General features: G+C 38.7%; 1 protein-coding gene across 6 annotated transcripts in view; it reads left to right on the top strand.

Moving 5' to 3' along the window:
• TMEM131 (transmembrane protein 131) overlaps positions 1–25,906 on the top strand; it is a 182,051-nt gene that overhangs the window by 46,077 nt on the left and 110,068 nt on the right. For 3 of the 6 annotated variants that reach the window (XM_055539390.1, XM_055539389.1, XM_055539388.1), the window contains 3 exons: positions 7,311–7,372; positions 18,092–18,132; positions 25,398–25,504. In XM_055539390.1, coding sequence (XP_055395365.1) covers positions 25,437–25,504 — 68 coding nt within the window. In that variant the 5' untranslated portion in view covers positions 7,311–7,372; positions 18,092–18,132; positions 25,398–25,436. Of the gene's footprint in view, positions 1–7,310; positions 7,373–18,091; positions 18,133–18,197; positions 21,132–25,397; positions 25,505–25,906 lie in introns of those variants that run through there. The other 3 variants (XM_055539387.1, XM_055539386.1, XM_055539391.1) reach the window with 2 other exon arrangements.

Raw genomic sequence — 25,906 nt, 5'->3', positions numbered from 1 at the left:
TAATTTCAGTAGTGTGTGTTTTTCCAGGTGTTCATCCGTGCATCTAATTCGTTGGTGTACAGTTGTTCCTAGTTATTTTCTTGTTTATAATCTGTCTCTATAAGGTTGGTAGGTGCCTTTTATTTCTGTAAAGTTGATAGTTGTTCATTCGCTCAGTTGTGTCTGACTCTTTGCGACCCCGTGGACTGCAGCGTGCCAGGCTTCGCTATCCTTCACTGTCTTTCAGAGTTTGCTCAAGCTCATGTCCGTTGAGTTGGTGATGCCATCCAACCATCTCATGACATATTTCTACCCGTTATTTACAACATTCATTGTTTTCATGACTTATAGAAGATGTCTGGAAGCAAGCACTGTATCTAGTCATCATTTGCCATATTCAGAAAAAAGAATCTCTACCTAAAAAAATTTATATTATAAAAAATTAGAATTATAATTTATAATTATAAATTATAAAAATTATATTATAAAAATACATTATAAATTATCCCTAATTATAGTAGAGAAAGATTTACCTTTAAAGTGAAGATATTTTTGTCTTATTCTTTACTAAAGTGCAATGGGGAAGTAAACTCAATTTCTGATCTTCTGTTTTGAATATAAGTGATTAAATAACTGACACACTGAGATTTTTTCCACAGAAAATGAATGTCTTTGTTACTCTCAGACATCGTAGTGATGTAGGTGAATATGAGAAGCTTAAAGTGCATCCTGCTGAGCTCAATTTCATAGAGCAAATGCTAGTAGGACCCTGAAGGCCAGAAGTTAAGCCCCTTGTGTTTATGTATCCTGCTTCCTCCCTTTGTTTAGGAATATATGCCTGATCGTAAAAATTAGGTTGATTGAAGGTACTGCTGGTTGTGAGCATTAGCGTCACTTTATTTTGAAAGTAAACAGTTATGGGTGTAGAAGCTTAGGTTCTGAAGTCCCATGGTTGAAATTTATTGGCTCCTCTCAAGCCACTTTCTTGCTGAGGGACCTTGAGCCTAACCTCACTGAACCTTTATCTTCAAATGGAATCCATAATATCTATGTCATAAACTTAGTTTGACGTTTAGTAACACAGTGATCGGTGATTATCAGTATTTTTTCCGCACTCGGGCTTTGTTGCGGCACTCAGGCTTTCTGTAGTTCCAGCGCACCCGGGTGCTCCAGTTGCAGCGTGCTGGCTTAGTTGCTGTGTGGCGTGTGGGATCTTAGTTCCCCAGCCAGGGAGCAAACCCACATCCCTGCTTTGGAAGGCAGATTCTTAACCACTGGACCACCAGGAAAGTCCCCTAGACATCATTCTTTCTTCTGCATCTGGTTGCTGCTCTAACTGGAAAACACTGGGACAGTTTAGAATTCCATTAGTGTATAAAATAAGGGACAGAAATTCTCAGGAGAGGAAGTAGCTGTCCTTGGTGGTTTCCAATCTAGAGATGTGGCCATATGGGAATTTGACTTGCTTGGGTTCCTTTTTGTAATTTATACCTTAATAACTGTTAACACATTAAATGACTAAGTGCATATCTAGTGTCACTTCTGCTTTTCTAGACATATAACTTAAAGTTATTAAGATCGATCACTTAAAGTAAAATACTCTAATTTATTTTATTCCAGAGTTGAATCCTGTTCATTTCTACATGCTTTAAGGAAAGCTGTTGATGTATAACACAATATTCTCCTTTCAGGACTTTATAATAGCTGCTGGTCTTTTTTTTTTTCCCCCACCTAAGGTATCTCATGTATTTTTTCTTAAAGCTCCTAATTATATTATTATATTAGGTATTATATACCCAAATTATATTACTACTTTTCTATATTTAGGAAAGCTCTCATCCGTTAGATAAAGGTCTGACCTTGGTTGTTGATGGAATCTTACATGATGGTTGTTGTATCATAACTAATGTTGTTTGGTGACTAAGTTGTGTCTGACTGTTTGTGACCCCATGGACTACAGCACGCCAGGCTTCCCTGTCCTTCACTATCTCCTGCAGTTTGCACAAACTCATGTCCATTGAGTCGGTGATGCCATCCAGCCATCTCATACTCTGTCGCCTCCTTCTTCTCCTGCCCTCAATCTTTCCCAGCATCAGAGTCTTTTCCAGTGAGTTGGCTCTTGGCAGCAGGTGGCCAGACTATTGGAGCTTCGGCATCAGTCCTTCCAATGAATATTCAGGGTTGATTTTCTTTAGGATTGACTGGTTTGATCTCTTGCTGTGCATGGGACTCTCAAGAGTTTTCTCCAGCACCACAATTTAAAGCATCAGTTCTTCGGCTCTCAGCCTTCTTTGTGGTCCAACTCTCACATCTGTACATGACTACTGAAAAAACCGTAACTCTAATAGCAGCCACCAAATACAGCTCATTTCTGTTACTTTTTTTGTTTGTTTGTTTTCTCTGCTAGCTAAATGGAAAGCTTCTAACTGGGAGTTGGTCTACTCACATAGACATCTCAGAACTCGCAGTGGCTTTTTGTCTGTTACATTGTGGGCGTCCGGCTGTTTCAGTTAATTCTTGATAGGTCATTGTGTCCTTGCATCCGTGTACCTGTTTTCAACAAGAGCATAACAGAAAGGTTTTCCGGATCATCTAAAATGTCACCTTATGTTAAAAGGAGAGGGAAGTGATGAGAAATGGATGAGTATGCTGGGCATAGCCTTTTATTTCACAGTCCTTTTTTCTTAATAGTCTGTTGCTTTATTTGGATACATTTTTGTGTACTCCAGATGTACTCTATGTCAGTAATTCCCTTGTAGCCATTAGCTCTGATCTTAGTTTGGAAATTCAACCTCAAGCTAGGACTAGAGAGAATCAGAAGTAATTCATTTGTATCAGTGGATGCAAATAACCAGTACTTGTGCCTGAGCAGAAAGATGAAATTTCATTCACACACAGAATTGTTGAATGTTCTCTGTATATGAAGAACTGGTGAGGAATGCTCCTCAGGGTAGAGCAAGTTGGCACTGAGGTTGAAGAGAAACACGAGAAATGGAGGGACAAGGCTTTCCACAAAATAAAATCAGGGTGCTCTTATTAGAGTAAGAAGAAATGGATGCTCAGCAGGCAGCAAAGACATCATCCAAGTAGGTAAAGTGATGTAATTATTTCACTGGCATCTTGGCTGCCCCATGACTTTCAGCTTTGGTCACACTGGAAAGCCAGGTACATGGGATTAGACGGTAGCCTTCTTCCTGAATACACAAAGACCAACAAAGAGGAGCCAGGGAGGGTCATATTAAACCAAATAAAACACCACTGTTTTGTGGGTTTTAAAAAATAGGCTTTCATTTTAGAACAGTTTTAGATTTACGTAAAAATTCCAAATATAGTGCAGAGTTGCCATATACCCCTTGCCCAGTTTGCCCTATTATTAACATCTCATACTTATATGGTCTTTTTTTTTTTTTTTTTGCAATTGAACCAGTTTTAGTACATTATTATTAAGTTCATATTTTATTCAAGTTTTCTCAGTTTTTACCTAAATGAAAAGTTTTTCCCTTTTCTTTTCCAGAATGCCACCCAAAATACAGCATTACATTTAGTAATCATGTCTCCTTAGGCTCCTTTGATCTGTGACAGTATCTCAGACGTTTCTTATATTTGATGACCTCAACAGTTTTCAGGAGTGTACTGATCAGGTGTTTTTCTAGAATGTCCCTCAGCTGAGATTTGCTGATGTTTTTCTCGTGATGAGTCTGGAGTTACGTGATTTTAGGAGGAAGACCATAAAGTGCCGTTTTTGTTTCAGCATATCAAGGGTACTGTCCCCATGGCTTTTACTGTGGATGTTGACCTTGATCATCTGACTGAGGTAACATTTTTTGTCAGGTTTCTCCATTGTAAAGTTACTCTTTTTTTCCTCTTTTCCATACTGTTTTCTTTGGAAGGGGTCACCATGGGCATCCCATGCTTAGGGAGTGGACAGTTATGTTCTACCTTCTAAGTAAAAGAGCTTCTACATAAATTATTTAGAATTCTTCTCCCCTGTTATTTATTTATTTATTCATTCATTTATTTATACAAGTATAGACTCATAGATACTTATTTTATACTTTGGGTTTTAATCCAGTACTACTTGACATGATTGCTCAAGTTGTTGCAGCTTTGGCCATTGGGGAACTCTTCCTGTTAACTCTTACATCTCTCTGACATAACGGAGGGTTTTTTGTTTTGTCTTGTTTTTTTTTTTTTTAAGCACTTTCTTTCTGGCACAAGTTTCACCTTTTGTACCTCTCCCCTGACCCCAGTCCTAGATTCAGCCATTTCTGTAAGAAGCCCCTGTTCCTTTTATTGGAGGATGGTATTAGGACCCAAGACCTGTGTGCTGTGTATATGCTTTTTGCTGTTAGGTGGTAATGTGTGTGTGTATGCCCACCAGTGTGTAGGCACATCAGTAAATGTTTCTGTAGGTGACCATCTGTAGCTTTGTCATGCTCAACCTTAGTTTGTGCTGCTGTTGTTAACTCTAATCCATTACCAGGTGGATCAGTCTAGCCTCCTTCCCTTGCTTTTTTGTGAACTCTTATTCAAAAGTGAGAAGTCTTGACAGTCACCATCCACCATCCATACATATATTTAATGGTTGAATTCAAGAATACATGTGGAGCAGCATCAGGATGGTTAACCCAAACCCCTGTGGAAAATAACTTTATCACCTAAAGATAGTGCTTATGTCCAGTTTCATTTGCCTTTAGTCTTACTCATTCTACTCATTTCCAAATTACTTAGGTCAGCACCTTTCACCTCACCCCGTTCTGTGAGATGGTTTTGTACTTTTAGAATAGAAATAAGTGGTTTTGTCATATTCTGCAGTCTGCCCTGGGATTCCTGATCTCCTAAATGATTTTTTTAAATTGCTTACAGTAGGTTTACTATGTTGTAAAGTTCTGTTTTTAATAAATGCATAGGGTCATATGCATCTCACATTACAGTATCATATAGAAGACTGCTTTGAAAAGTTCCATATGGTTTCCTTATTTCACTCTTCCTTTCTCTCCAAATCCCTCATAACCACTGATCTTATTACCATCTCTATAGTATTGCTTTTTCCAGAATGTCATATACTTAAAATCATAGAGCATGTAGCCCTTTCTTTTACTTTTTATCACTGAGTAATACTCCAACAACAGACTGGTTCCAGATAGGAAAAGGAGTACGTCAAGGCTGTATATTGTCACTCTGCTTATTTAATTTATATGCAGAGTACATCATGAGAAACACTGGGCTGGAAGCAGCACAAGCTGGAATCAAGATTGCCGGGAGAAATATCAATAACCTCAGAGATGCAGATGATACCACCCTTATGCCAGAAAGTGAAGAGGAACTAAAGAGCCTCTTGATGAAACTGAAAGAGGAGAGTGAAAAAGTTGGCTTAAAGCTGAACATTCAGAAAATTAAGATCATGGCATCTAGTCCCATAGCTTCATGGCAAATAGATGGAGAAACAGTGGAAACAGTGTCAGACTTTATTTTTTTGGGCTCCAAAATCACTGCAGATGGTGACTGCAGCCATGAAATTAAAAGACGCTTACTCCTTGGAAGAAAAGTTATGACCAACCTAGATAGCATATTCAAAAGCAGAGATATTACTTTGCCAACAAAGATCTGTCTAGTCAAGGCTGTGGTCATGTATGGATGCGAGAGTTGGACTGTGAAGAAGGCTGAGTGCCAAAGAATTGATGCTTTTGAACTGTGGTGTTGGAGAAGACTCTTGAGAGTCCCTTGGACTGCAAGGAGATCCAACCAGTCCATCCTAAAGGAGACCAGTCCTGGGTGTTCATTGGAAGGACTGATGCTGAGGCTGAAACTCCAGTACTTTGGCCATCTCATGCGAAGAGTTGACTCATTGGAAAAGACCCTAATGCTGGGAGGGATTGGGGGCAGGAGGAGAAGGGGATGACAGAGGATGAGATGGCTGAATGGCATCACTGACTCAATGCACATGAGTTTGGATGAACTCCGGGAGTTGGTGATGGACAGGGAGGCCTGGCGTGCTGCGACTCATGGGGTCACAAAGAGTTGGACATGAGTGAGTGACTGAGCTGAACTGAATACTCCATTGTATGGGTAATCTACATTTGTCTCTGTTGTTGTTGTTATTTAATTGCTAAATTGTGTCTGACTGTTTGTGACCCCAAGGACTGCAGCATGCCAAGCTCTTCTATCCTCCACCATCTCCCAGAATTTGCTTATATTCATGTCCACTGAGGAGGTGATGCTATCTAACCATCTCATCCTCTGCTAGTCCCTTCTCCTTTTGCCTTCAGTCTTTCCCAGCATCAGGATCTTTTCCAGTGAGTTAGCTCTTTGCATCAGGTGACCAAAGTATTGGAGCTTCAGCTCCAGCATCAGTCTTTCCAGTGACTATTCAGGGTTGGTTTCCTTTAAGATTGACTGGTTTGATATCCTTGCAGTCCAGGGAACTCTCAGGAGTCTTCTTGGCACCACAGTTAGAAAGCATCAATTCTTCAGCACCTAGCCTTATATGGTCCAGCTCTCACATCTGTACATGACTACTGGAAAGCCATAGCTTTGACTATATGGACCTTTGTCGGCAAAGGGATGTCTCTGCTTTTTAATATGCTGTCTAGATTTGTCATAGCTTTCCTTCCAAGGAGCAAAACTTCTTTTAATTTCATCACTGCAGTTACCATCTGCAGTGATTTTTGGAGCCCCTGAAAACAAAATCTGTCATTGCTTCCACTTTTTCCCCTTCTATTTGCCCTTAAGTGATGGGACCAGATGCCATGATCTTAGTTCTTTTATTTTTTATTTATTTATTTTTTTTTACATATTTAATTTAATTTAATTTTTTTTATTTTTAAACTTTACATAACTGTATTAGTTTTGCCAAATATCAAAATGAATCCGCCACAGGTATTTCAAGTCAGCTTTTTCTTTACTCACCTATTAAAGGACATCTTGATTGTGTCCAGTTTTTGAAGGTTATGAACAAACCTGCTTATAAGGAGTTGCTTGCAGATTTTTGTGTGGACATAAGTTTTCAAATCATTTAGGTAAATACTTGGAACACAATTACTGCAGCTAGTTGAACTTTATTTCATACTTTCTGGCAATATAGCAGGAATAAATATTTTGTGAGTGGCTTACATAGTTTGTAGGTTGTTAAAACTACTTTCTAACTGGATTGTTTTAGTTCAAGCATTTCATCCTGAAGTATTAGTTATATTTTCCTCTTTAACCATTACCATCAAGCAGTAGTATGTTTTAAAAGTATTAACTTGTAGCAATTAATTTTAAATTAAAAGATTTTATTTAAATGAAATTTCTTTCCTGTTAAGTGACAATCTGTTTTGTTTCCATCACAGCATTTATTCAGTCGGAGAGCATAATAGAAGTGCTGCGTTTTGATGATGGAGGGCTTCTACAGGTAATTTTATTTTAAGTTTGAAGAATTATTTAAGGCTCATTGTCAAGCCTTGAATAAAATCTGATTATTATTTTTCTTTTAAAATGTAACTGGTTCAAATGCAATATATTTTATGAGCTTTATATGCAGACAGGTCAGTAGAGTCATGGGTAATAATACAAACCTTCTTAGCTGTGTGAATTATCTTTTAAATTAAATATTTGTAGGGGATGTTGGGAGGATAGGTGGCGAGTGTCAGATCAGGAGCAGTGGAATTGCTGGTAAACTGTATTATAGAGTATGGAGCCAGTGAGGAAAACACATGAATTCGGATGTTGGACCGTAGGTACTTACCTGGAAGAGAACTCCAAAGGGTATATGTACTGTGGATTTACATTTATGTCATCCTTCCCATAGCCATCCTAAGCCATGTCTTTAAATACATTGTGCATAAAATTAGAAGATGTAATCTGATAAAAAGCCTATCCTTCCTTTCAGATCTAGCTCACATATCACCATGAAGCCCATTTTAGTCTTCCCAGCTCAAAAATCAGTTCTAGGATTTCAGAGCTGAATGAGACAATGAATGACATTTTAACCACTCCTGATTTTCATGGCTGATTTTCACCTTTCTTCAAAACTTTTACCATATTTTGTACTTATTCTATAGCATTACCACCTTCATCATAATAACATGTGTTTTCAGGTGTCATGTTATTTGGTAACATGACTGATAATTTTTTACTTTTTATATTCAAGGGAAACCAAGGTTTAAAAGATTTAGAAAGTTGCTCAAAATTTTGTGACTTTGCAGTAATGGGACTGGTATTGGAATTCTGTTCTTCTCACTTCGGGTGTGGTAGAAATACATTTGTGATTGTTCGTATCTCTGTTACATGATGCTGCCAATCATGTATTTGTTTTACTTAATTATAAACTAAATACATGACTTAAATATAGTTCTGAAAAAAACATTTCCTGAAGCTCATAATGAGGGCAGGAAAGTAAAAATTAAAGTTTGATTAAGGCAACAGAGAAATAATTCTGCTAGGAGCCTGGAGTAAGATTTCTATTTGTGTTGTGGTGTAAATTTAGGTTTTAGGCACTAAGCCAGACAAAGAAGCAAGAAAAAAGGTGATGGGTTGTAAGGTTCTTTTTCTCTGACAGTGAAGCAAATAGATGCTTTGGATGACAACTGTTTCCCTGCTTCTAAGTTTTTAGATAAACTTACTCTACTTTTACCTAAGAGATGTTAAGAAACACATACCTCAGGCACTGGCTGCACTGTGCTTACAGAACATCTTTGTGTGGCTTTTTATATTTTAAAAGTGAATAAAACAAGATATATAATGATCTCTGGGTTTGTAAAGCCACCTCGTGAGAAAGTGATCTTAGTCTCTTTTTTCCAGTTCTTTAATCTCTTGCAGGGTAAGAACTTGGAGAACCTGTAGGAGTGACCATTTAAAATATCTCCCTTTTGGTGATTTGTAGGATGTAGAGAGCAGGCAACTCAGTACTGAATTTCTGAAAACAGTTCTCCAAATGTAGTTATTTATTACTGATTAAAGGTGGATTTATGTCTTTTAGGAACTAGACATACGGGTTGCAAGTGGAAAATTCTGAAAGCTTGACGTGTTTTGCTGGTGGTGGGAGTGGGGGGCTGTCAATCCATATCTAAAAGGACTCGGGTGTGGAAGAGCTTGTCACCTGGGATGTCATTTGCTCATACTCTTTGGGTCTGCTGCTATGCTGGGACCAGAGCTTGGGGGTGACCTCAGAGTTCTATACCAAAGATAATTTTAGACTGCAGTGTTAAGGGCAGGTAGTACTAAAGTGGTAAACTCAGCCACAGTGAAACTGCATTGAGACTCCGGCAGAGTGCCTGATGTTGGGGTGCTATACAGAATGGATTATATATCTTCAACTAACAGAATATTAGACCCTTTGAATAGAAATGTGTAAGAATCATTCATTTTAATGTTGAAGGATGTTTCCTAGGAACAGCAGTTTTGATTTGACATAATGTCATTCTTTCTGGCAATAATTTGCCATTAAGTTCAGCTGTTTCTTAAACAGCTCCTGGTTTCTTGTGATTAGAACAACAGTATATACACGTAGTATTTCTATGGCAGAATACATATCAGGTTTCTCCAAGTTAGATTAAAGCTAAAGCAAGGAGAGAGTCGAAGCAGCAGCTTTGTTTAACATGATTTAAAATTAGAATTTTGCCTGAGAGCATTCCTTCCCAGATTGTGGAATTTATATTTTTGTGTTTTGGCTCATAGTGATTTTTTAAGTCCTAAAAATTAATTGATGGTAAGTCAGTAAAAATTGTTCCAACTCAAAAAATTTGCTAGAAAAATTGGACTTGATTTTCTTGTTTTCTAGAGATAAGGAAGACGAGGCTCGTAGAAGTTAAATAATTTGCTCAGTGTTCAGCTGTTAGAGCAAGAATCTGGCATGTAGTACTTACGCAGCTTCCTGGTATCAGAGCTCTTTGCACAGCAGGACACGTGTGCAGCTCTTTCCAGTGCATCCTCGTGTTAGCACTGGTGACACCAGGGTATGATTAGAAACCGCAGCCGTCCTCTCAGCCGTGTGTTCTGTAGGTGGTGCTTTGGCTGTTGTCATTCCTGGTTGACAGGGCTACTAAGCTTTGGTATATAGAATAAGGAAGCTGAATTCATTTCTTCGATGAGAACAAGATGAGCACAAACACTTGAGGATTCTTCCTCAGGATCTTGCTGAGAACCCCAGCTGACACATATCCATAAAAAAAAAATCTGTTGAGGAGCAGTATGGAAAACATTATAGTAGAGAGCAAACTTAACAGTGAAATGCTACAAGTTTTATCTCTGAGATGAAGACTGGGTTAGAGATGCCCACTAAATACCACTGATACTCAACATCTCCTAGTTGTAGCCAGTAAGGCAAGAAAAATAATCAAAAACTTAAAAGGATTAGAAAGGAGGAAAGAAAACGTTATTCACCTCAGATTATGATAAGTTTATGGAGGTAATCCAGAGTCTGGAGATAAAGTTACTAGATTCAGTAAGCACTTGAGCAAGTTTTCTGGTTAACAGTTGATATGTAAAACACAAGTGCATCTCTGCATTTTATGTTGAACCATATGAATTAAACCAGTTTTATAGATCAGAAAAGGCAACAGAGTCCAGCCCAACTCATACATATATGGATACTTGATTTATGAATCGCTGAAGAGCGTTGGGGAACACTCAGTAAAGGGTGCTGGAACAAGTGAACACCTATATGGGAGAGACCTCCCACCAATAACAAAAATACTGTAACTATTTTGGAACTCTGGAGTCTTTTGAAGGCGTGTAACTTCAAGGGGAAGGCTTGAGGTAAGTTAAAGTAGAATATAGTCCGTAAATTAAAGTAGAATATAGTCCGTTTCAGCGCTTAGCATAAAAGCAGTTACCCACCCTCACCCACTGGCCCCGTGGCAGGCAGCTGTGCAGTGTTTGTCAAACAGCTTGCCCACAGCTTGCAGGAGCCTGGGTGGCCAAAAAAGGACTCTGTCCTCCAAGTATTGGGGATCCCTGTCCTGACTGCTGCTTTTGATCTCAGAGGTTAGACAAAGAGGCAGGTGGCCATTGTTGTTGCAGCTCCCCTACTGTTTAAAAGTTCCTCATCCTTAAGTGACCCAGAAGATTTTTAAAGGTCTAACAACCTTCAAAAGCTATTGCATAATTGGCAGAAATTAGAAAAATCATTTTGAATGTTCAGGGAAGGGCCTGGGTTCATAAAAGACCTGAGAAGACCTTAAGATCAGACCTCAGACTTATCTTTGCATAGATACAGCCTGCAAAAATTATAAAACCAAAAGCAATAAACAGAAACAAGCAGGTGGCAAACTCTGGAAAAGGAGGAGAATCTCACATCCAGAGTCATTACTCTGGATGTCAGAGTAATGTTATTAGATTCAGATATCCAGTTTTAAACAAAAATCACAGTGTGTAAAAAACAAAACAAAACAAAAAAAAAAACATGAAAAATGACTCATTCAAACTAAAAAAATAATCAACAGAAACCGTCTCTGAAAAAGACCTGATAGCAGGTCTACTGTACAAATTTAAAGTAGATATACTTTAAAAACAGTCATTTTAAGGATGCTCAAAGAGCTAAAGGAAGATGTGGAGAAAATCAAGAAAACAACATATGAACAAAATGAAAATATCAATAGAAATATAGAAAGCCTTGTTCAGAAACACTGACATGACAGTAACTTTTGATACCAAAACACTTGAAGAGAAATTAGAATCCACCTAAGAAGCACAAGTACCCCTAGAAGGGCACAAGCCAAGAGCAATCGGATTTTTCTAATAATAATGCTGACTTTTCTTTAATCATTCATCTTTTTGTTCCTCAGAATCCAGAATTTCCATAGTCTTATCTTCCAGTTTGATGATTCTTTCTTCTGCTTGCTCAAATCTGCCTTTGAATCTCTCTAATGAAGTTTTCATTTCAGTCGTTGTACAACATTTAAGTTTTGCGAGATGAGTAAGTTCGGGAGATTTAGTGTACAATATGGCTGTAATTAATAATACTGTGTTATATGCTTGAAATTTGCTCGGCTAGTAGTTCTTAATCGTTCTTACAAAAGAAAATTTTATGAAGTGATCATTTCACAATGTATATGTATATTAAAACATCACATTGTATGCTTCAAATGTAAATAATTTTTATTTTCCAATTATTACCTCAGTGAAGCTGGGGAAAATAGAAATCAAAAAGAAAATTGAGCTGAAAGTACAGTAACTGAAATGAAGAACTCTTGATTCTGAGGAACAGAAAGATGAAAGATTAAATAAAAGTCACTGGATCCTATGACCATCAAGTGGACCAACATATACAGTGTCCTAAAAAATAAAAAGAGAGAGAGAACACTTGAAGATATAATGGCTGAAAATGTCACAAATTAACGTGAATGTAAGCATCCAAGAAGCTCAGTGAACTCCAAGTAAGATGAACTCAGAGATGCACACTGCGACATGTTAAATCAGACCTTTAAAAGACAAAACCTTGAAAGCATCAAGAGAAAAGGGACTTATCACGTGAAAAAGATCCTCAATAAGTTATTAAGAGATTTCTTATCACAAACTCTGGAGACCAGAAGGCAGTGGGCCCCATATTCAGAGTGCTGTAAGGAAAAGACTATCAACCAAGAATCCTATTTCTGGCAAACCTGTTCTTCAGAAGTGAGGGAGAAATTAAGACATTTCCAGATAAATAAAAGCTGAGGAAGCTCATTACCATTAGACCTAACCCTTGCCCGAAATGCTGGAGAGAGTCCTGCAGGTAAAAATGAAGGAACACTAAACACGGTAAAGGCGTGAAGAAACGAAGATCACAGTAGAAGTGAAACGCGGCAGTTTACAAGCCGGTATTATTGGAACAGTGGTTTCAACTCCACATTTTGTTTTCTCCATTATTTAAGAGACTAATACATTAAAAAGAAACAAAACCTAATAGTCTAAAAGTAATGATTAGTGCCACTTTGGTTTGTAACTTCACGTTTTGGTTTCTACATAAAGAATAATATACTTAAAATAATTATTTGATTTTGGATACAAAGTATATCAAGAATAAATTTTGTGACATCAACAACTGAAAGAAGTAGGGATGGAGCTGGAAAGAAGTACACGTTGAGTGTGATTGAGTTAAAGCTGATAACAATTCAAATTAAGGTATTACAACTTCAGGATATTTGGTTAATCCACATGGTAACCACAAAGAAAATAATATAGGAAATACACAAAAAGAATTTAAACATTTCACTTCCAAAAAGGCACCTGAGACAAAAGATGACAGGATTAAAAGAAATGAGGAATGAAAACAGTATAGGGCATTGTAGAAAACAAATAGCAGAATGACAGAATTGAATCGACTGTTGAAGCTAACCTGGTGTTAATTCAGACAAGTCTGTTGTAAATTTAACATACAAAGTACAATCTCCACTTAGGGTAATGCTAAGAAAATAACGTAAAATATGCGTAAAAGGAGATGAGTGACCAGCTTCAGCACAAGCTGAACAATTAAGCTTAGACAATTAAGCTAAAAGAAGTCAGTTTTAGGCATACAGAGTCTTACCAAGGATATGTTGGAAATTCCCTGGCAGTCCAGTGGTTAAGACTCTGCACTTCTACTGCAAGGATGCCTGGTCAAGGAACCAAGACCCTACAGCCTGGCACAGCCAGAAAAATGAAGTCTCTGAATGTTGCCAGATGCCCCTGGAAGACAAAAATTGTCCCCAGTTGAGAACCACTAGGTTGAGGGATAAACATATTATTTTTATGATAAGCGAATTTAATAGTATTTGAAAACATAGCACATATATATGTTTGCAGAGTCTTTTCCATTTGTTTGGAAGAATTTCCTCCCTATATCCCTGTGGGATGCTCTCAGAGAGAGAGACAGTGCTCAGACTCCTCTGGAATGTGGGGCCTAACAGTGAGGTAGGCTGAGATCGGAGCCCTTAAATGCTGTGGAAGAGTGGAATCTGAATTGTGGGCAGGAAGGAGTCTGTGCTTATCTTTGTAGGCAGACACGGTGAAAGATCATTTGCAGTGTGTCAGGCGGCACCCACTTCATGTGTTTGTGATTCCGTGAAGTTTGCTTTGCAGTATTGTAAGTATGTCTTCTGTTTGATAGAAGATACAGAAATACATGGCACAGGCATTTTCTTGGGCCCTGAGTACTCCTGACAGACCCTTATCTCTGAGCATGAAGCTCAGAGGTTTCTGCTAATCACATGGTGAAAGAGGAAATCTGAGTTTCTTGAAGGGATTGCTTCATAGTTTAGAGAGCTAGCCATCTTTTTCATATGATTACTGGCTATTTGTTTTTCTTTAAGTGAATTGCCTCTTGCTCTTTGCTTACGTTTCAGTTACAGTATTATTTCCCCCAGTTTCTTTATTTTTCTTTCTTTTTGCTGTTATAAAAATACTTGCACATGGTGCCAAAATCTTTTCATTGTTGCTAATAAAACGCTTATGTGCTTGATTTTTCTCTTCTTTTTTGGGGAGAGAAGGTGGAAGTTTTTACCCTGTTTATTTTTGCTCATTCTTCAGCTTTCAAGATTTTCTGCATCATTTTTTATTAGGTATTTACAGTTCACAGTTGGACTTTGCTTTTTTGACATGATCCTTTTGTTGTTCTTAATAGAGAAGTTTGTCTCATTTAATCATACTATATATCTGTTTAGTCCATCTAATTTTTATACTTGCCTTTTTATCGCTTGATTTAGAGGCTTAATTTTGATATGTATTTAAGATATTTTTAAACCTTTATTTCTTAAGTTACTTCACACACACAGTAGTGTCTATTATGATTTTCCCTTTTCTCTCAATATTTAGAGTTTTATTATTGGCATGTGCTGAGATCTTTATTCTTGTTTATTATAGTTAAATGACTTTTCTGTTTTGTGGCTTATACTTTTAAAAACAATATTTACTTTTGGCTTTGCGAACCTTATTTCCACAGTTCCTTTACTGTATCTGCTTATCTTTCACAAGACAGCTTCCTTATTTGCAGTTCTTGATGAGTAATCTTCTTGGCCAGATTTTCTTCATGAAGATATTTTTTTCCCCTTTAGAAAGTATGCATGAATGATACTTAAGTCTCCTTTCTGTCGACTCCAAATGGGGGCCACAGACCTGGAATTCTTTGGTTGTACTTTTTAATTGAAGTAAAAGTGACATATAGTAAACTGTTTAAAGTGTACAGTTTGGAAAGTTTGACTATGCCCCTGTGAACGCATTACTACAATCACGATAATAAATATATGTATCGATGGCCCCCAGAGTTTACTTGTGACCCTTGGAAATCACTTCACCCTCACTCTCCATCTCTAGGCAACTACTCATTTGCTCTCTGATACTATCAGTTTATATTTTAAATCATTTTATATAAACAGAATCATACAGAATGTACTTTTGGGGAATTTGACTCAGCATAATTAAGAGTCATGAGTGTTGCATATATAATAGTTTATGCTTTTTTTCCCATTCAAATGTTATTTTCTATTATTTGAAAATAAAAATATTTTTCCAAGATCATAAAGAAATATTTAATAGAAAAAAAGAAAGGTTTCCAGTCTTTGCGTTTACTCTTTATTGCTGAGTAGTATTCCATCGTTCATACCACAATCCATGTGTCAGTTCATCTGTTAATGGAAATTTGGATTGTTCCAGTATTGGACCTACCATGAATAAAGATGCTATAAAAATTCTTGTGTTTGTACATATGCTTTTGTTTCCATTGGGCAATTATCTAGGAGTGGAGTGGGTTGGTCACATTTGTAGGTATTTTAAGTTTAACTTTAGAAATTACCAAGCCTCTTCTATAATGATGATTCTGTTTTACATTCCCACCAGCAGTGTATTAAAAGTCTATTATTGCACGTTCTTGCCAACCCTTAGTATGGACAGTCTTTTCCGTGTTGGACATTATTGTAGGTCACCATGCCTTGATAACTGATGCTGAGCATCATCTCATGTGCTTCACTAACGTTTGTAGAATTGCCCATTTAAAAATGTTGAGTGGTTTTCTTATTATTCAGCTTCATAAGTTCGCCATACGTTCAGGATACAAGTCCGTCATCAAATAGGTGGTTTGCAAATATTTTCTCTTCAGTATGTGGATTGCCTTTTCATTTTTGTAACAATGTCTTTTGGTGAGCATATTTTCAAAAATTCACTGAAGTCCAATGTGTATTTTTTTTTTCTTTGATGACTAGTGTTTTTTTTTTGTACTGTTCAGAAAATCTTTGTCTGTCAGAATGTTGCAAAGATAATCTCCTATGTTTTTCTGTTGAAGTTTTATAATTTTATGCTTAGAACTGTGATTTATCTAAAATTAATCTGATTGCATGGTCTGATACAAGGATAGTGAAAAGTGAAAGTCATGTCCAACTCTTTGTGACCCCATGGATTGTAATCTAACAGGCTCCTCTGTCCAGGGAATTCTCCAGGCAAGAAGACTGGATTGGGTTGCCATTTCCTTCTCTAGGGGATCTTCCCAACCCAGGGATCAAACCCAGGTCTCCTTCAATTGCAGGCAAATTCTTTACCATCTGAGCCAAAAAGGCTAAAAAGCTCATTTTCTTCCACATAGCTTTGTCCAGTTGTTCCAGCACCATTTGTTGAAAAGATGTATGTTTCTCTGTTGAATTACCTTGATGCCTTTGTTGAAAATCAAGTTGACCATAAATGTGTGAGTTCACTTTTGACCCTTCTCCAGTTCCATTCATCTGTTTGTCTTTCTGCCATTGCCACACTGGTTTGATTACTGTAGCTGTTTTTATTTTGGTAGTAAAATATACATAACATAAAATTACAGTTTTAACCATATTTAGATGTGTATTTCAGTGTTGTTAAGTACATATATGTTTGTTTCTGCATCACCACCATCTAGCTCCAGAACTTTCTTATTCATTCTGCACTGAAACTGTGCCCATTAAATGATTCCCCTTTCCCTTTACTGCAGCCCTTGGCAACCAACATTCCACTGTCTGTCTCTGACTTTGATTGCTCTGAGGATCTCATGTAAATGGAATCATGTAGTTTTTGTCCTGGCTTATTTCATGTAGCCTAAGTGTCAACTTCGTCTTCAGGGCTCATACAGGTAGTAGTGTGTATCAGAATTTCCTTCCTTTTCAAGGCTGAACAGTATTCTTTTGTATGTGTAAGCCACATTTTTTTTTTTTTTTCATTTATCTGTCAATAGACACATGAGTTGCTTCCATGCGTTGCAGTTGTGAATAATGCTGCTGACCATGGGTGTCTATAAACGCCTGCTCAGTCCCTGCTCTCTGTTTTTCATTTCTTTTGGGTATACACCTAGAATTGTGATTGCTGGCTCTTCTAATCCATTTCCGACACTACAGCCAGAGTAATGTCTTTAGCACTCAGGTCGTCTGGACCATGTCTGCATCTGTCTCCTACAGCTTCAGACCCCTTGTACTGCATTTAGAGGACAGCACAACCAGACTTCTTAGCAGGACACAACGTAACAGGGTGCTGCCTTGGCCTGCAGCCTCATTGCTGCTTCTCTCCCTCCTCTCTCTAGGCTCCAGCCAGATGAATCTGCCATCTTTCTTGAGCACCCATGCTCTTCCCTGTACCAGGACCCTTGCAAGGAGCTGTTTTCTCCACTGCCACACAGTCCTGCTCTTCAGTATAAATGTTATCTCTTCAGACAGGCCTTCCCTTGTGACATATTTAAGCATGTTACCTATTTATTTTTGTTCATAGTGTCTTTCCAGTTTCATAGCAACTTTCTGAAGTCCTTGATTCAGTGTACAAATATGTATTTGTTTAGTTTTAAAATGACTGACTCCCCCATACCTCAAGCTCCATGGTGGCAGGAACCATACTACACCAGTCCCTAAACACAGCTGGGAAGCAGTGAACAGTGAGAGCATGCAGCCTCACAGGGGACTCTTCTCATAGGATGCACTGGTTTGGCAAACTTCTAAAAATCAAATATCGGTACTTTGTATTATTTCCATGTCTGTTTAAAATTTAATCCAAATTGTTCTCTCATTTGAATAATAATGGTGTGACAGTTCATTTCACATGATTTAGGGATCAGATGTAACCTGAAAGTGAGTATAAAATCAAAGTTGAAGCTGTAATAAAATATGTGGATATTCTGTATGTCTATAGTTTAAACATTTGGTTTCTATGTTTTCACCATCATTTTCTTCCTTCACAGACTGAGACAACACTTGGACTCAGTTCATACCAACAGAAAAGGTAAGGAAGTAATATACATGTATTTCTTTTTCCTCTTTTTTAAGATTTATTTTTAATTGGATGATAACTGCTTTTTAAATATATAAAGTTTCATATATTCACTAAGATACTGACATACTTTTAGTTCTTTCTGGGAGGATTCCTGCTGTCCTTTTCTCTCATACTTGTTTGGTGAAGAAGGAAAAGCAGATTATAAATCACATCATATCATGTATTTCAAGTATTGCATATGTAAAACCAGGTTTAAATCTGAGCTTGCATGTCATCACATACAGAGTGGTTTACTTGTAGCTGAAACACCCCTCGTTTGGAAGAGGCTCAGCTTTACAGCTCCCTAATGACGTCTCCTGTGGTCCAGCCACTTTTTATGGTCTGCGCTTCTGTCTTCAGTTATCATCAAGGGTCTGCCTGCAGGCGCCTATAGGAGGAGGTTATCCTGTAGTGAGAGAGAGTTCTCATCTCAGGAGACCCTAACTGGTTGTCTTGTTGAGCCCCCTTGTTTGATACATGAGGACTCTTAAGAGTCTTAGAACCAAGGGATGTGCTAACCAAGGTTAGACTGGCAGAGTTTCAGATAGAATTCCTTATCTTCTGATTACTAGCCCTGTATTGCATTCTCTTTGATATTCTTAAAACGGAATCCTTCAGCATTCACTATTTTCTCTTTTAGCTGGAAGAGAAATATAGTGTTAGTTAAGAATTAGAGGGGGAAATGCTTTGAAAGAGGAGCAGAGGAGCCAGGGAAGGCAAGTTGTCACAAGGGAGTTTATACTGTAGGGAAGTGGGGTGAGCATCTACACAGTCGGCTTTTAGTCTGCTCTGTGCTAGGGCTGAGGATATACTCCCTTCCTGTAGACATCTTGAAGGACAGTGGAGACACCACTTCTGATGAGCTTATAAAGCACAGGTATGGATGAAATGACAAAATGCATACACTTTGTGAAAGAAGGCAGCTTACTTGAAGAGTATATAATCAGATGATAGAAACCTCAGGGCTTAGTTGTAGGGGAGCAGGGGGCCTAAGACACATTTGTGTGCCTCACGTGGCATCTTACTCTCATCATCAAATCAGTCCACAAGGCCCAGATCACAGCTGAGGTGAAGTTAGCTTAAGACTGCAGCTTCTGGTCTCCACTCCTGGGGTGCTGCCTCCCCCAGGTTCTCCTTGGGGGAACCCCCCAGTTTCCACTTGGCAGAGAGATTGCTGAGATGAACACTGTGTCTTTTGACCTCCTGTAGTCATTTCTGTGGCTTTCCTGGTGGTTCAGTAGTAAAGAATCCACCTGCCAATGCAAGAGACGTGGGTTTGATCCCTGGGCGATAAGATACCTGGGTGGTAAGATCCCCTGGAGGAGGATCCCACCCCATTATTCTTGTCTGGAAAGTCCCATGGACAGAGGAGCCTGGGGTCACAAAGAGTCGGACATGATTTAGCGATTACATAGCAGCAGTCGTTTCTGCGATCTCTCTCTTTTTGTGTCCCAGCTGTATAGCCCATGTGCTGCTTGGTGACTTTTCTAGTAAGCTGAGAGCTTCAGCCCCATCCTTCCTTGTATCGCCTCTGCGTGATGTCCTGAGTGAAAACTCTCAGTCTGGAAGTGAAATGGAACCCCTGCTCCAGGGAAATTTATCACATGAAAAGCTTAGTCCCCCTTCCCGCTTTCATCTGCTTCAGCCCCAAGGACTTGCAGGATCTTCTGCAAAGACATGAGCTCTGCTTGCTTGATCTTAGGATCATGGGAAGTAGAATTATGAAAGACAGAATTTTCCAACATACTTTTATTTATATTTTTCTCCTTCCTGACTCACCCTTTTGTTTTAATAGAGTCATCAATTACTTGATAATGTTTTGTTTAAAGACGTGCTGACTGCATCATATACTGGCGGATAATGTGCCTGCAGTGTTCTGTCAGTCTTTGTTTCCGCCGAGCACCAGAATGTTGTGATGAGTATCAGTAATGGTTTAGTATTATTGACACAAGGCCATCTTTTATAATGCCTTCTCCTAGGGTTGTGGAGCCATGTGTTGGGAGATTAGAAATCAAGATCCTTGAGTTCTGTGTTCACCAGCTGTGTAGCCTTGAGAGAAACTACTCAAGTTCTGAGCACAACTTTCATTTCCAAACTGGGGAAGATCATTTCTTGGCCTGATATATCTTATATGTGATGTAAGGTTATGCTTTATATAAGGTTGCTGTAAGGATCAAATGAGAAGACTTATTCGGCATCAGCAGTTGCAAACATGAAAACATTATATGAATGTAGGTTGTGGGTGTTTGCTAACATATTTGTACAGTCATTCAGCAGATATTTACTGGGATCTTTACATACACCAGGCATTACAGTAAGAATTGATATGGGTGAATTTAACTCAGATGAACATTATATCTACTACTGTGGGCAAGAATCCCTTAGAAGAAATGGAGTAGTCAACAAATAGTCAACAAAAGAGTCTGAAATGCAGTACTTGAATGCAGTCTCAAAAATGACAAAATGATCTCCGTTTGTTTCCAAGGCAAACCATTTAATATCACAGTAATCCAAGTCTGTGCCCCAACCAGTAATGCTGAAGAAGCTGAACGGTTCTATGAAGACCTACAAGACCTTATAGAACTAACACCCAAAAAAGATGTCCTTTTCATTAGAGGGGACTGGAATGCAAAAATAGGAAGTCAAGAAATACCTGGGTTAACAGGCAAGTTTGGCCTTGGAGTACAGAATGAAGCGGGGCAAAGGCTAATAGAGTTTTGCTGAGAGAATGCACTGGTCATAGCAAACATCCTCTTCCAACAACACAAGAGAAGACTGTACACATGGATATCACCAGATGGTCAACATGAAAATCAGATTGATTGTATTCTTTGCAGCCAAAGATGGAGAAGCTCTATACAGTCAGCAAAAACAAGATCGGGAGCTGACTGTGGCTCAGATCATGAACTCCTTACTGCCAAATTCAGAATTAAATTGAAGAAACTGAGGAAAACCACTAGACCATTCAGGTATGACTTACATCAAATCCCTTACGATTATACAGTAGTAGTGATTCAAGGGATTAGATCTGATAGACAGAGTGCCTGAAGAACTATGGACAGAGGTTTGTAACACTGTACAGGAGGCAGTGATCAAGACCGTCCCCAAGAAAAAGAAATGCAAAAAGTCAAATTGGTTGTCTGAGGAGGCTTTTCAAATAGCTGAGAAAAGAAGAGAAGTGAAAAGCAAAGGAGAAAAGGAAAGATATAAGCATCTGAATGCAGAGTTCCAAAGAATAGCAAGGAGAGATAAGAAAGCCTTCCTCACTGATCAATGCAAAGAGATAGAGGAAAACAATAGAATGGGAAAGACTAGAGATCTCTTCAAGAAAATCAGAGATACCAAGGGAACATTTCATGCAAAGATGGGCTCGATAAAGGACAGAAATGGTATGGACCTAACAGAGCAGAAGATATCAAGAAGAGGTAGTGAGAATACACAGAACTATACAGAAAAAGATCTTCATGACCCAGATAATCACGATGGTGTGATCACTGATCTAGAGCCAGACATCCTGGAATGCAAAGTAAAGTGGGCCTTAGGAAACATCACTATGAACAAAGCTAGTGGAGGTGATGGAATTCCAGTTGAGCTATTTCAAATCCTAAAAGATGATGCTGTGAAAGTGCTGCACTCAATATGCCAGCAAATTTGAAAAACTCAGCAGTGGCCACAGGTCTGGAAAAGGTCAGTTTTCATCCCAATCCCAAAGAAAGGCAATGCCAACGAATGCTCAAACTACTGCATAATTGTACTCATCTCACACGCTAGTAAAGTAATGCTCAAAATTCTCTAAGCCAGGCTTCAGCAGTACGTGAACTTCGAGATGTTCAAGCTGGTTTTAGAAAAGGCAGAGGAACCAGAGATCATATTGCCAACGTCCGTTGGATCATCGAAAAAGCAATAGAGTTTCAGAAAAACATCTATGTGGATCACAACAAACTCTGGAAAATTCTTAAAGACGTGAGAATACCAGACCACCTGACCTGCCTCCTGAGAAATCTGTGTGCAGGTCAAGAAGCAACAGTTAGAACTGGACATGCAACAACAGACTGGTTCCAAATCAAGAAAGGAGTACGTTAAGGCTGTATATTGTCACCCTGCTTATTTAACTTATTTGCGAGTACATCATGAGAAATGCTGGGCTGGATGAAGCATAAGCTGGAATCAAGATTGCCAGGAGAAATATCAGTAACCTCAGATATGCAGATGATGCCACACTTATGGCAGAAAGCAAAGAAGAACTAAAGAGCCTCTTGATGAAAGCAAAAGAGGAGAGTGAAAAAGTTGGCTTAAAGCTCAACATTCAGAAAACGAAGATCATGGCATCCGGTCCCATCACTTCATGGCAAACAGATGGTGAATCAGTGGAAACAGTGACAGACTTTATGTTTTTGGGCTCCAGAATCACTGCAGATGGTGATTGAAGCCATGAAATTAAAAGACGCTTGCTCCTTAGAAGAAAAGTTATGACCAACTTAGCATATTCAAAAGCAGAGACATTACTTTGCCACCAAAGGTCCATCTAGTCAAAGCTATGATTTTTCCAGTAGTCATGTATGGATTTGAGAGTTGGACCATAAAGAAAGCTGAGCACCAAAGAATTGATGCTTTTGAACTGTGGTGTTGGAGAAGACTCCTGAGAGTCCCTTGGACTGCAAGGAGATCCAACCAGTCCATCCTAAAGGAAATCAGTCCTGAATATTCACTGGAAGGACTGATGTGAAAGCTAAAACTCCAATACTTTGGCCACCTGATGTGAAGAACTGACTCATTTGAAAAGACCCTGATGCTGGAAAAGATTGAAGGCAGGAGCAGAAGGGGATGACAAAGGATGAGATGGTTGGATGGTATCACCAACTGAATGGACATGAGTTTGGGTAAACTCCGGGAGTTGGTGATGGACAGAGAGGCCTGGTGTGCTGCAGTCCATGGGGTCGCAAAGCGTCAGACACGACTGAGCGACTGAACTGAATTGTGCGTGTTTGCTAACACCCACAATTTTGTTGGTTATTCAGCAAATTTGTTGAGTCATTCAGCAAACATTTACTGGGATCTTTACATACACCAGGCATTATAGTAAGAATTGGTGATTCAGTCATTGTGTTTGTTGTCTGTTGCTTTGTAATAAATTACCTCCAAACCTAGAAGCTTAAAGCGGCAGTTATCTTTCTGTTTCTGAGTAAGAAACTTGAGAACAATTCTGGCTGAGTAGTTGGGGCTTTCACGAGGGTCTGTCATGTGATTCCAGCCTAGACATGATTTGGAGTTGCAGGCATCTGAAGATGTAGGCCCAGTGGGTCCTCTCCAAGATGGCTCACTCACGAAACATTAGCAAAAGGCCCCAGTTCCTTGCTGGCTGTTGGCAAGAGACCTTCATTCTTTACCACGAGGACCTCTGTGCCATGTGTCACAGCAGCTGATGACGCTAGAGCAGGAGATCGAATAGAGAGCACAAGGAGAAAGCCATGATGTCTTTTCTAATTGAGTCCTGGAAATCACACACAGCCACGTCCACCATGTTTTATTCATGGGAAGTTACCCCCAAGGAAAGCAGAATTAAGCCCCCACTACTTGAAGAGAGGCCAATCAGAGAATCTGTGATCATATTTTAAAACTAGCACAGAGCTAAATAGACCAGATAGTCAAGACTCCTGCCCTGGTACAACCTGTCTGCTAATGGGGAAAACTGCAGGCCACCAAGTAAATGAACAAAATGTCAGCTCAAGAGAAGTCTGGGATAGACAAGACTCTATTACTTCTTCAGATTTGACCATAAGAAGGTCTCTCTGAAGTGATGTTTCAGCTTACCTGGTGAAGTCTTAGGGCAGAGCGTTTCAGCAGATGAACAGCTAGTGCAGGTGTCTGATGTTGGGTGCAGTGTTGATGTTATTATATTGTGTTTTTATAACAGCTGGAATTGTTACTGTGTGCAGTTAGGTAGGAAGAAATACATGTGTATATCTGTGTGTGTATGTATATATGCAGTGTCCACAAGAAGAACCAGAGTCCTCTGATCTTTTAAGTTTCCTGGTACCTGTAGGATAAAAGCCAAAAACACTGGACTAGGGAGTACTTTTCAAGTTTAGGATGGTTGGGGTTCTTTAATTGTATAGTTTGCTTTTCACTAATACTGAGTACAGCCATTTTGGTTGCCTGCGGTTAACCGTCAGCATCTAGAACGTTGTAGGTCAGATCCAGAACTTGCTAATATCTGTTTTAAATTCTGTGAAAAAGTTAATGTTCTTAAATTGTTTTTTAAGATTTCATTTGGGTATGTACTTAACATTTATTTTATAGCTCTGGAGCTTTTAGCTGTACATGAACTGACATATGTGCAAAGAATAGTACTACTTTGCATACATCTTGAAGACTGTAGTAATTTGATGGTAGACTTAATCCCAACCATATCAAATATTGCAGTAACTCTGAGAGGTTTCAACACTAATTGTCAGACTATATTAAGGAAAGACCTAAGCATATATTGTCTACAAGAAATGTACTGTAGTTTTCAGTTTATATTTAATTTTTTAACCATTTGTTTTGAAATAACTTTAGAAAACAAATGCAAAAATAGTACAAAGAATTGTGCTACTGACCTAGATTGATTCCCCTAGTAACATTTTACCACATTTGCTTGGTCATCATCTCCCTCTCCACCACTTCTTTCCTTGTCTCTCTTTCCCTATCTATCTATATATATGTATATGTGTAATTATTTTTCTGAATTTTTTCAGACTCAGTTGTAGACATGATACTCTTTTACCCCTAAACACTTCAATGTATATTTCTTATAAATATGTATATTATTTTATAAATCACAGTAAAATCAGGAAATTAGCATTTACATATAGTAGTGTTTAATCTACAGACCTTATTTTAATTTTTTCAATTGGTCTGCTAATGACTTTTATTTTAAAAAGTAAAGAAATATTTATTAGAAGGGGCTAGAGTGAACTACCCTCCCCCCAAAATTTTGTTTGTTCAGTGAAGTCTCTCCTTCATTTCTGATTGATGGCTTTGCTGGGTATTGTATTGTTGTTTGATAGTTATTTTCTTTTCAATATTTTAAATATGTCATTCCACTGTCTCTCTGCCTACAAAATTTCTATTGAGAAATCCACTTGTACAGTAGTTCCTCCTTATCTGTGGGACATACATTTCAGACACTGCTCTGTTACTGCAGGTGGTACCGAACACTGAATATACTCCACTTTTTCTTATACTGACACTAGGTCACACGTACAGAAGGGTACAAGGGACAAAGGGGAGTCATGTCTCAGGGCAGAGCCAGACACACGAAGTTGCCTCGTGTTCCTCAGAGAGGTGTGCAGTTTAAAACGTAAGCATTCTTTATTTCTGGAATTTTTCATTTAGTGTTTTCAGACCGCGGTTGAATGCATGTAACTGAAACTGCAGAATATGAAGCCACAGATGGGGGCCTGCTGTGGTCTGTGTGGTGGGGTGTGCTCCTTGTGTGTGATGTGTCACTTCTGCTGCTTTCAAGAGTCTCTCTTTGACTTGTGACAATTTAATCAGAATGTGCCTTTTCAAGTTCAATCTATGTGGGGTTCTTTGGGCCTCAGAATCCTGGATGTCCTTTCATCTCCCCACAGCACTAGGGGAGCTCAATGTCTCCCTTGGGCTGACTCCGCCCCTAGAGAAACTGCGGTAGGGGCCCTCTCAGTGCAGCGCTGCCGCAGCCTGGCACTAAGAAGGCGATATGAGCAGACTACGGCGTTTT

The sequence above is a fragment of the Bubalus kerabau genome, chromosome 11 (genome assembly GCF_029407905.1).
Source record: "Bubalus kerabau isolate K-KA32 ecotype Philippines breed swamp buffalo chromosome 11, PCC_UOA_SB_1v2, whole genome shotgun sequence".
Classification (NCBI taxonomy): Eukaryota; Metazoa; Chordata; class Mammalia; order Artiodactyla; family Bovidae; genus Bubalus; species Bubalus kerabau.
The sequence above is the reverse complement of the archived record's forward strand: the minus strand, read 5'-3'. Positions and strand labels throughout refer to the sequence as shown.